Source organism: Carlito syrichta, unplaced genomic scaffold, assembly GCF_000164805.1.
Source record: "Carlito syrichta isolate Samal-C Ts95f unplaced genomic scaffold, Tarsius_syrichta-2.0.1 Scaffold304656, whole genome shotgun sequence".
Taxonomy (NCBI): domain Eukaryota; kingdom Metazoa; phylum Chordata; class Mammalia; order Primates; family Tarsiidae; genus Carlito; species Carlito syrichta.
Genome location: NW_007248752.1, coordinates 26234 through 37854, shown reverse-complemented (window position 1 = coordinate 37854; position 11621 = coordinate 26234). Strand labels below are relative to the sequence as shown.

At 52.7% G+C, this 11621-nt stretch overlaps 1 protein-coding gene across 4 annotated transcripts in view; it reads left to right on the top strand.

The window, feature by feature from the left end:
• The window catches only part of COPZ1 (coatomer protein complex subunit zeta 1), a 23900-nt gene extending 17023 nt beyond the window's left edge, over positions 1 to 6877 (top strand). For 3 of the 4 annotated variants that reach the window (XM_008060585.1, XM_021713661.1, XM_021713660.1), the window contains 5 exons: positions 1610 to 1665; positions 2972 to 3049; positions 3201 to 3252; positions 4725 to 4763; positions 5549 to 6877. In XM_008060585.1, the coding sequence (XP_008058776.1) occupies positions 1610 to 1665; positions 2972 to 3049; positions 3201 to 3252; positions 4725 to 4763; positions 5549 to 5596 (273 nt within the window). In that variant the 3' untranslated portion in view covers positions 5597 to 6877. The remainder of the gene's footprint in view (positions 1 to 1609; positions 1666 to 2971; positions 3050 to 3200; positions 3253 to 4724; positions 4764 to 5548) is intronic. The other variant, XM_021713659.1, reaches the window with a different exon arrangement.
• The last annotated feature ends 4744 nt before the right edge of the window (positions 6878 to 11621 follow it).

The following is an 11621-nucleotide window of genomic DNA, read 5'->3' as shown; positions in this document are numbered from 1 at the left end:
GCGGGTCTCGAACCCGCGGGCTCCGGCAATCCACTCACCTCAGCCTCCCAAAGCGCGGGATTACAGGCTGAACCACCGAGTCCGGCTTTTTTTTTTTTTAAGAAAGCAAGAATTATTGAGAGGACAGAAGAGCTCCCACAGTGAGAGAGGACCCGGAGGGGTTGCCTGCATTTTTTAAGATAGGTTTCTGAGATGTGGTCAAGGTTGCAGGGAGTACTTGGTCCTGCTATGAAGAGTCCATACCTGACTGCGTGACTGAGTTTGGGCCAATCAGCCAACACCCTGAGTCATGTTGGAGCCACACATTCTGAAACTGTCTTGAGAAGACTGTGGGTGTAGTCCTAACCTGCTTCTTATATGCGGGAGAAGCTTGCCTCAGGTGGCAATGTCTAGAGAGAAATGAAATTACTTATATTTGACCAATGTCAAACTACTTATATTTGACCAATGTCAAACTACAAAAGCAGCAGTTTCATGTGGTTCAACCTAAAACTTCTCAGGGTCGCCCAGGTAAAAAACGACTCAGCTGGGAATCCATGCATTTTCACTAACTCTGCAGCCTTCCTCTGACCTTAGCTATGGCTTGGTTAATGATTTCTCTACCTAAGAAATCAGGTAACACATTTACAATCGGTGAAGGCATGTAGAGGACCATGAGAGGAAAGTTCTGTTTGAACTTTGGCTAAAAGAGACGTCAGATTGTGGGATCATATAGCAGAAAATTTCTGTGAGAAACTACAGGTCCTCTTCCTGTTGTGATCTCACTTCTACCTTATGTTTTTGGTCCTTTATGAAAGCCTGTGTCTTGCTTTTTTCTGTCTTTTTTTTTAAGTGAGAAAGCAGGATTTATTGAGAGGACAGAAAAGCTCCCACAGTGGGAGGGGACCTGAAGAGGTTGCCCCTGTCTTTTTTTCTTTTTTTTTTGAGAGTCTCACTGTGTCACTCAAGCTGGAGTGCAGTGGTGCAATCATAGCTCACTGCAGCCTTGAACTCCTGCATTCAAGCTATCCTCCTGTCTCTGTCTCCTGAGTAGCTGGGACTACAGGCACACACCACCATGCCCTGCTGGTGTTTTTATTGTTTGTAGAGGCAGGGTCTTGCTCTGTTGCCCAGGCTGGTCTTGAACTCCTGGCATCAAGCTGTCCCCCGACCTTGGCCTCCCAAATGCTAGGATTACAGGCATGAGCCACTGTGCCTGGCCAAAGACTGTACCTTTTTTTGTTTTCTGTTTTTTGAGTTGGAGTCTCACTCTGTCGCCCAGACTGGAGTGCAGTGGCTGCTCCCGGCCACCGCAACCTCGACTGCTGGGCTCCAGCGATCCTTCCGCCTCAGCCTTCCGAGTAGCCGGAATTACAGGCATGCGCTACCACGCCCAGCTAATTTTTTGATTTATTGTAAAAATGAGGTCTCCCCTGCCTAGGCGGGTCTCTAACCCGCGGGCTCAGGCAATCCACTCACCTCAGCCTCCCAAAGGCGTGGGATTACAGGCTGAGCCACCGAGCCCGGCTAGACTGTACCTTTTGATGCTTCGTGGATGAGAGGATTTTGTTTTTAGGTAGCAGCATTCAGGGCCTTGGTCTTACCCTTCTCCTCCTCTGTCTCCCGACAGCTGATGCTTATGGCTGTTCTGAACTGCCTTTTCGACTCACTGAGCCAGATGCTGAGGTGAGCAGGCCATTCCTGACTCGGTGTGGGAGAGAAAGGAACTATTCTTCAGGTCCAGGGATTGTGGGGATTGGCAGAGGCTCCAGGGAGCTGCTTTAGTTTAAGAAGTTGGGCTTACTATTTCAGAATAATTCATGCTGATGGGAGGGCCGGATGGAAAGCATGTCCCTCCCATGGAATAATTCTCTTACTGAAGGAGGGCATTGGGAGGGAGCAGAATCTTCACCTCTGTGTCTACTCTTGTCATCTGCAGTGGCTCTGTCAGAGTTCTGAGCACCCTCAAGGTGCTTTCTTGGGTTTCATGCTTTACATTAGACGTAGGGAATGGGAAAGCATAAGAAAGTATCCCAGAGGAAGTGTCAGCCAGTACTTCGGGAATGGAAGCACTTCTAGTCCTTAGTTTCTTCTCTCTGTAGAACAGGAAGCATGTGCCATTTACCCTCTCCCCCTTCCCCCGGCGTCTGTTCTCCATGTGGATGGCAGCAGAAGAGATATAAGATACTTATCCTGACAGCATCCAGGGCTCTGAACTGCATTCCCCCAGCAGCTCCCAAGTGAACCCAGAACAGACAGGCATCCGGACCAGAACAGCAGGCGCTCTCAGCCCCGCAAAATCAGCAGGGCAAGTGGCTCAGATTTCCTCAGGAAGGGGATGATTTATTTCTTAGCCAGGTGAATGAATAGACTTCATTTTGGGTAACCTAGTGAAAGAGTCAAACTGACGGATGTGACAGGCCACATGCACCAACCACCGGATGGATCTGAGGCAGGCGTATGCAGACGCTGACTGTTCCCAGCCCCCTCGTTGGGTTTTTTTTTTCAGGGCCTGAGCAGAGCTGGTAAGGGAGGGGGAGGAGGGGGCACAGAGGGAGGCTTAGGAGGCTTATCAGAGCTTGAGTGCATATAGGATTTGCATTCAGTCCCTCCCTACCTTGCACCCTTTCCAGATTGAGTCTTAGCTCTGCTGTTTCCTTTTTTCCACCCACTGATGTCAGTGTTTATGTACAATGTCATGAGCAGCATCATGGTAGGCAGGAAAGAAACAGTAGCTATGGATAAATAACCCCTGAATAGTCAGAAGTTGACTGTTTTTTGCATCATTTTCCAGACTTTCCTGAACCTTACTCAGCAAACAGGAGCAGGAAGGAGTTTAGGTGATTTAACTGACAAGTCCTTCATGTTATTTACTTCTCGATTGGGTTGGTAGAGGTGTTTATTGGTCTAGTTTAGGATTTCTGGTTGAGACACTGTCCTACGATTCCTTTCCCACACGAGCTCTCGTTTTTCTCTTCTCTTGGGGACTCAGGAAAAATGTAGAAAAGCGAGCTCTGCTGGAAAACATGGAGGGGCTCTTTTTGGCTGTGGATGAGATCGTAGATGGAGGGTAAGTTCTCTGACCTACCTGGATCTGGGAAAGGGGTGGGGTAACTGCCCGTGTCCTGAGTCAGGCAGGCTGAGTGGCCAGAGGTCCTGTCCCCACAGGAAGTTGGTCCTTCAGAACAGAGGGTGCGATGATGTCTTCTTTGTCTTTGTAGCGTGATCCTGGAGAGTGATCCCCAGCAAGTGGTGCACCGGGTGGCATTAAGGGTAAGCAGAACTGTGTTTCCCAGCATCCCCCATCTCTTCACAAATGCCCTCAGAACCAGACCTGCTGAGCTTGTCTAAGAGTTGGGCTTGTAGAATACATACAACCTTCTCTTTTTCTTTCAAATCCATACAGCTCTCTTCTCTCCCCTTCCTTCTCATTATGTCACACAAGGGGAGCGAAAGAAATTTATTTCTGTCCCTAACATGGTGCCTAGTATCTCATGCATTTAATACATACTTACTTACTGAATAAATGATGAAATAAAAGAAACTCTAATATTCATGGTTTCGAAACTGTAAAGGAACTCGAAGTTGGCTTATTCCCTCTTTGGAGATGGATCGAATCATCTGAGCCAAAGGAGTGTCCTTCTCGTCTTTTCAAGTCTTATATAACTGAGGATAATTCCTCTCCCTCAGGAAGTACTTACTTGTCAGGATCTCAGTCTTCTTGGTGCTAATGATATCAGAAAGGGGCCTCTGAGTTAGCTATAGCTGGTGGGAGAGCCCACCAGCACATTGTGGGGGTGCAGAGATGTCTGAGTAAAGCAAGTCTCCCATTTACAAAATGTCCTGGCTCTGACCTCCACAGAGTGAAGGCTGACAGTGCCGGGTAATGGGAAATCTTCTCCCTTAACTGCTGTGGGCTCCATTTGCATAGTTTAATCTTCTCCTCTAACATATGTCTCTATGTGGCAAGAGAGAGGGCCCCCCCCAACTCCCCCTTTCTCTTCTCAGGCTGCTGTTGCAGCAGTTTATTTCTTCAAATTAACATGCTGTCGTTACCCATCAGGCCTTGCGGAATCCATTAAACTACCCCTGGCTCCCCCCCATTCTTTCCCTAGTGATATTGATATTCAGGGAAGGTCTTCTCTGACTAGGGAATCAGGTCCCCCACCCCCAAGTTGAGGATCAGATAACCTGCTGATTACTTGGAATGGAGTAAACCTTTTTTTTTTTTTGAGTCACCCAGACTGGAGTGCAATGGCTGCTCCCGGCCACCGCAGCCTTAACCTGCTGGGCTCCGGCGATCCTTCTGCCTCAGCCTTCCGAGTAGCTGGAACTACAGACGCGCACTACCACGCCCGGCTAATTTTTGATTTTTTTGTTGTAGAGATGAGGTCTCATCAAGTTGCCCAGATGGGTCTTGAACCCGTGGGCTCAGGCAATCCACTCCCCTTGGCCTCCCAAAGTGCTGGGATTACAGGCTGAGCCACCGAACCCGGCAGGAGTAAACCTTTTAACAAGTCCTCCTGCCATAAAATGGAGGATGGGTGAAATGACCCTTTTTTGTTCACAGTCCCTCTGGCCAAGTAAAATTATAGCTGCACTAGTCCCTAGAAGGGACTGGGACATGTAGTGCCTCTGCCCTTTGCTTCGGTTTAAAGGATCACCTTTTCCCTCTCTACTGCCAGACTCCAGCCAGGCCTTCCTCCAGCTTTCTCCCACACTAAATGCTTGTCTCTGTGTCACAGGGTGAAGACGTCCCCCTTACAGAGCAGACTGTGTCTCAGGTATGACTTTCTCCCTTTCTTCTCTTCAGGTGGGCTGGGTCACTAAGAGGCTAGAGTAGCTTTCCGCCCCTACCTGCTGAGTCTGAGATGAGAGACATGACCCGTCTTCTTTGGCTCCTCTCATTCTAGAGAACTGGGCCTTACACAGCCAAGGCTCCCACCCCACTCCCAAGTCCTCTCCTAGTGTCCCGTGAGTAGTGGCTGTCAGCTTTGCTCCATACCCTTCAGGCTCTCCCTGCCTGAGTTTCATTCCATGATTTATTCCCCAGCAGAGGCCTGCCTTAAGCAGATGGGCTGTGTGCGTGTGTCTGCGCGTACTCTCTCTCTTTCTCTTATTATTCAAATGAGGGCTAAGCTGGAAATGCATATTCCAGAAGATGCAGGCTTCACAGATCCATCTTGCTACCTTGACTGCAGATAGACTGTCTACCTGATGCCAGGAGCAAGGGAGGGGTTCTGTCTTCTGTCCACTTGGAAATCTTGCCAAGAAATCTGTCTGGATGGGGTACTCCCACTTTTTAACATATGTCCAGTAACTCCCAGTTTTTTTCTTTCCTCCCCGGTATACCTCTTCTCTCTTCATTCCCAGTGGATTTGAATTTTGGGGGCCTTTTCCAAACTGATAATCCTCTAGGGCCTTAGAGAGCTTCCCATCCTTCTGCCCTTGGGGATTTCCTATTCCCTATTCTTCTGAGGACAGGGAAGGCAGGTGAGGGGAAGGAGCCCCCCTACCCCTGCCCCCCGACCCTCAGTGAGCTCCCCTCAGTGTCCCCTTTTCTCTGCAGGTGCTGCAGTCAGCCAAGGAGCAGATCAAGTGGTCACTCCTCCGGTGAAGACCCAGCTCCTCCTGGCTTCTCACCCTCCTCAGAAAGTCCATATGTCTGCTGTGAATCTCATCCAGTTCCCCAGCTGATGCTCTCAGGGTCCTCTCGGGGGTCACAGGGTCCTTCTACCCTGTCCTGCCTGTGGTTGTTCCCTCCCAGCCCCCACACACACTTCCCATTCCATTCACTGCTTGCAGTTCTGGGTGTAAAGATCCCAGCGGATTTGGGTGTCAGGCAGGGGAAGCACCCTCTCCAGATTGGATTGTGCCCTTTTGTTCTCCCTCCGCCGGGTTTTCTCATGTTCTATGCCCTATGCTACACTTCAGATCAAAGTGGGAGATAGACTGTGCCGAATGTGTTCCCCCCTTTGCTCTTACCCACCCTCATCCCTACCACCTACATGTCCAGAAAGGGAGGGGGAAAGATTCTTGGCTGTGAATGAGTTCTATGGGGATGGGGAGGGATGTGTTCATTCGCCGCCGCAGCCCGTGTTCTGGCCTCAGCGTTTCCTCCCATTCCTTCCTACTGCTCTGTTCTCTGCCAGATTAGGAATCACTCATAGGGCAGGGACAGCGGAAGAAACAGTGATCTAAATTTTAATGGAAGGGCTTATAAATTTCGTTCTCTACCTGGTTCTGGCACGTCACTTTGGAACTGCTGTGGTGCATGTCCATCTCGTGGCCACCTTGGCTCCTACCTTTACTACTGTGGGTCTTTGCCTGGTTTGCCCTCTCTGTGGCCTGGAGCAAAGCCAGGCCCTGGAACTAAAACTCCAATCTAGCCTTGGGAAGAAGAGTTACCCTCGAAATTGGAGAAGGGGTAGAACCCAGACTTAGGCCTCCAGGCTCTCTCCCGGCCCCCTCAGCTCCCACATGCTCTTCTGCTGAGGGTCTGAGTGTGCTGCTTACCCCTGTCCTCTCCACCTCCACCTTCCATCCAAGCAGTGGGTCTGGGTTCTTACCCTCTCGAGACTACTGAGAGAGGTGCCTTCCTTATAAACCTTTAGGACTTGGATTTCTCCAGGAAGATGGAGACTAGAACACCCACTCATGGGTTTAATCTTTCCCTTTGACCCAAAACTTTCTCCCCACAAAAATGTCTTAAAAACCTTCCTGAGACTTAAGCACTCTGCCCTGCCCACTAACTGCCAATTCTCCAGTACTGAAGTGGGGCGGGTAACTGGGCATGTCTGCGGGGCATCCTTGTGTGAGAGATGTGTGGGGTCAGGAGATGGCCACCTTCGTAGGCTGCTCTGTGCAAAGAATAAAAGAGGTTTCTTTTTCCAAACTGCCTTTGTGTGATGTTTCTGTTTCTGTTCCTCTCCTCTCTTTTTGGCAGCTAATCCAATTCCTCCGCCCCCCATCTTATAGTATGTCTTCCCTCCTACCTCAGAGACTCCCAGCAGTCCCCCCATCCCTAATTTACGGGACTGTTTGCCTCCTTGGCATCTCTCGTCCCCTCGCTTGGAAATTGGCGCCAGGGGTGGGGTGGGGATGGTATTTTCTTAGCGGGAGTCCCAGGGAACTGAGTTCTCCCCCACCACCCCCAAAGCCAGCTGCCTGCTCCCGCCTCAGCCATTAGTAACCCGGAGACACGCACCTGCGTGGGGGCTCTCCTCCAGCCCCTGCTCCCTTCCTGCACCTCCCACTCCTGCTCTGAAACGGCGCTGAGCGGGTTATTTATCGGAGCCAGTGCTGCTCCAGAAGGTCAGGACGGTGGTGTAAATAACCTCTTCTCGCCATTTCCCCGTCCCTCCAGAGCCCGCTCCCCTCCCCCTCCTCCACCTTTATTCGCACAAATGAATGTGGCTGGGCTGGCGCAGCGCCTGGCCCTGCATCTTAATGGGGCGGTGAGCTCACAAGATGGATTTAGCTGGGGGTTTTATGGTTGCCGCGGCGACAGGAGAATGCTTTGGTTTTCTTTCCCCCTTCCTCTGCAGGATTTGGGGGGGGACGGGGAGCCTTCTCTCCACTGCAGGGTCTCCTCACTCACCTCTATTGCTCATAAAGTGGGCCTGCAATTCCAGGAGTAAGCAGGAGAGACTGAATTAGGATCTCGGACAGGAGAGGATGAGGGAAGGAAAGTAACAGGCTCCTGAGCATCTCCAGCACCAGGAAGCCCAACTCAGAGCTGTCCAGTCTTACTGCTCTTTCTTGAGAACCTGACAAGCTCAGCAACTCCTGTGCCCAGGACGCCCCTCAACAGATTGGGAAGGGGGAGGCCTGGGTGCACCACCTCTGCCTACAGTCCTGCAATGAAAGTGCAGGAGTTTGGAGGAGGGCGAGGTGTACCTTTTTGTCTCCACAGGCTGAGCTGGGGAAGAGCCGTGCCCAGCCAACCTTACCACTAATCCTCCCACTCATCACCCAGCATTGGCCATGGGAGAAGTGTGGTGTCAGTGCCCGAGTTGGGGGGGCGGTGACCAGTAATGCTGTGGAGAGTGGAGTTGTGTCCCATTCTCAAACTTGGGATTCTCTGAGCTTTGGTTTCCCTGGCCTAGCCCCGGTTTGGACCTCTCCTACCTTCCATTTTCCGGCAGGAATGGAACTTTGGTGTCCTGGCCTACCCAGTCCTCTGGCCAGCAATTTCTTTTTGGAACTATGGGCAGACCCATCCCCAGCACTGACTGAAGCAGAGATGTAGAGAAGTTCTGATTATCCCTCTCCCTTGGTCTCTTTCTGTCTGTGTGAGCCTTTCCCTCTTCCCAGGAGACCCAGGAGGCCCCTCCTCGCCCCTCCCTCCTGCCTCCCCTTTGGCTGGGAAAGTGACTAGAGCCCGAACAGTGCCAGACACCTGCCTGCCAGATGTGGCGATTCCCCATTCTCCCTCCCCATGTCTATTCTTTCCCCACCCCACTGAGCTCAGGCAGAGGGAGCCCCCCCACAGGGTGATTTACTGCTGCAGCCTCTCTTCCTCCAGTGCCCCCTCCGGCTGCTCTCCCTCCCCCTGGTGCCTGGGGGGCCCCTCTTTTCCCACCATATCCTGCAGCCACCTTCCCGTGCAGCCTCCTCCCACTCCAGGGTGCTGGGCTGTGTAAACCCCAGCTCCCCCTGCTGAGAACGAATGCGTGGGGCAAGGGTGACGGGCCTGTTTCACCCATGGGAGAGTACATCAGCAACAGGGCCGAGGACAGTGGCAGCCAGAGCTGATGTCATTCTCACTGGGGAGGAAGGGGGAGGTGAGTGGGGAGGGAACCAGTAAGCCAAGACTGTCTACAGAGGAGGAAAAGGTCTCTGAGAAAACTTCCTAGGTAGACAGAGAATGCAGAATACGGCTGCCTAGTGGACGGTGCATCTTTGGTGCTGGGGTGAGGGGTCTCCAGACCTTGTCTCTGAATCTGTGTCTCTGTATAACTCAGTAGCTGCCCCTCGGCTCCTCCCCTTCACGGTGACCCAAAACACACACGTAGGGTGCCCTAAGTCCTCCCGCTTCTCTTGCTTCTCTTCAGTGTCGGCCCTTCTGTGTCTTTTCCTTATCAATCCCTTGCCCCCCCCAGTTGTGTTTCTCTCTCCCCACCCCCATGCTGTGTTAAGCCAATGTGATGCCCATGCCTCCCACCCAGCAGGGACTCATTCAGAGCCTCTTTTTTCCTTCCCACCCCTCCTCACAACTTGACTCCCAAAGGTCCCCCAGGCCAGAAGAGGGTTCAAGGTAGGAGGGACTGCTGGACCTAGTCAGGAGAGAGGGAGGGTCCAAGGAAGTAGAGGAGGGAGGAGGAAGGGCACAAGAAGAGGAAAGAAACACATGAGAGGGGGAAAGTGACTGAGAGACAAAAAGGCGAGAGTTAGCAGAAAGGGAGGATAGCAAACTGGGAGAGGGAGAGACAAAGAGAGAAGAATGAGAGCCCAGAAGAATGGAGAGATGGAGACAGGAAAGTCCCAGCAAGAGAAGGCCGCTGGGGAGGGGCCAGGCAAGGGGCAGCAGGGCTCTCCTGGACTCCCTCATGCTATAGGGCCATAAATCCTGTGTGAGTGTGTGTGTGTGTGTGTGTGTGTGTGTGTGTGTGTGTGTGTGCGCGCGCGTGCGTGTTCACAGCCCACATGTGTAGGGGTCTGTGGGAGGGACGGGATGATTCCCACAATATTATTCTCACATTCCCATCGCAGCCTCTTTCCTCGAGGCACCCCACGCTAAGCCCCCAGCTCCCCCCATTCCTGATGCTCAGGGGGGCACTCTGACAGTATTTCCACTTCTCAGGAATCCTGGCTTGTTCACTTGGAATGCAGGCCTGCTGGAATGTCCAGGGTCTGAGACTCAAGAGGCCCGACCCCTCACTGCCCACCCCCATGCCTGCCCACCAGCTGCTCCTGTCCATCTTCTCCTCCCACTCTCCTTGTATCTCCCCCTCCTCCACCCTGACCCCTCCCCCAGCCTCTGACCCCCAGGCTGCCTGAGGCCTGGGTCAGAGGGGAGACAAAGATAGGATTTATCACCAGTATTGAGAAGCAGCCAGAGACCAGGGCTGAGGGCAGTGGCTGACCTCCCTGGGCTGGGAGGGAGCATGAGGCCGGATGCTGGGAGGCTGGAAGCCTGGGTTCCAGGGGCTTCTGCTCACCATCCCCTTCTCCCACACGACCCCCTTTTCCCATTCCAGGCTTGCTCTCTCTCCCTTGTCTCTGAAGACTTAGAGCACAGAGAAGAGGATGACCCTGGGGTGACTTTAGGCCTCTGAAGGAACACCTGGGAGGAGGGTAGAGATGAGATTGGTGTATTAGGGTTATTCTCTTGTGGGTATGGAAACCAGAGGCAACCAGGCACCAAGTGTTTCCAGGACTAGGAAGAAGACAGAAAGCGAGGGGCTTCCACGCACAGGACCTGGCTTCCTACAGGGAGAGAAATAAGGGCGGTAATGGGTCCTGACAGATGGGAGGCCGAGTCCTACCTGAAAGTGAAGAACGAAATGGAGCTTGCCAAGGGTTAATTCCAGCTCTAGCCCCTCTGAGAAAGCCTTCCTCCCTGAGACCCCCGGCTCCCTCCTGAGAGGTTCAAGGAGCGGCTGGACCCTGCCTTTACAGTAAATAGACTATTGGCCTGAAATTGTCTCTACTCAGCAGACAGGGTGTGTGCTAAGGCAAAGGAACGGTGGATCCAGGAGTTTCCGAGAAGCCAGCCTGTATATCTTTCTGGTGGACAGCTCCCGTGGCTTCCTGAGCACCCCTGGAGGCTCACCACCAGCCCCCCCAAAGCGCACTGTCACAGGCTGCCACCAATGCAACTCTGCAGCTCTGGTGCCCTTTCCAGCCCAGCCCCTGGCATCCAGTATCCTGCTTCCTGCCTTCACCCTACTGCCCTGGGAGAAGGCTGCTTGTTGTCTCCAAGAGAGAAGAGGGAGGAAGGGAGTGTCCAGTCCATCAGTCTCTCACCCCAATCCTACCAATCCATTCCCACTTGGGTCAGGTAAGGGGGAACTCCTGTGCTCTCTCTCAAACTCCTCTGCAAGCCAAAACCATTCTCCTTCATTTCTGATGGAAACCCTAAAGTTGGAGATTTTGGTGGGAAGGGGTCACGGATTAGGAGGAGGGATCAGGAGAGGACAAAAGAATGAGGGGGGGGGTGGCGCCGGGTAAGGAAGAAACAGGAAAAGGGAGAAGAGAGTATGTCTTTTTTCCTCATTCCCCCTTCCCCCCGCCGAGGAGGCAGATTTACAGCCTCGGTTTGGGGGGGGGTGAGCATAAGGAAGACAGATCTGCAGTGCTGCCCTCTGAGTGTCTGGGTACTTAGCTCTAGCTCCCCCATTAGCATCAATCCCCATCTTGCTGCCCATCCGTCTTCTGACATCAGCTCCTTCCCCTCTCTGTAGCCCAGGCTTTCTGACCCTAAGTGGCTCTTAAAGGGCCAGTCTAGACCCTTCTCTCCCTCTCCCTCCCACTCCAGGCAGCAGCCTGGTGTGTGTACGCATGTGCACATGTGCACAGTGGCCATCCTGGCTCTGGCCACAGTGGATGGAGGGCATGAGGCAAGGTGGGGTGGGGGGGGCTCTTTGCCTCCCTTAGGCCTCCCTAACTCATGGATCCCCATCTTTGTTCGCTACCTA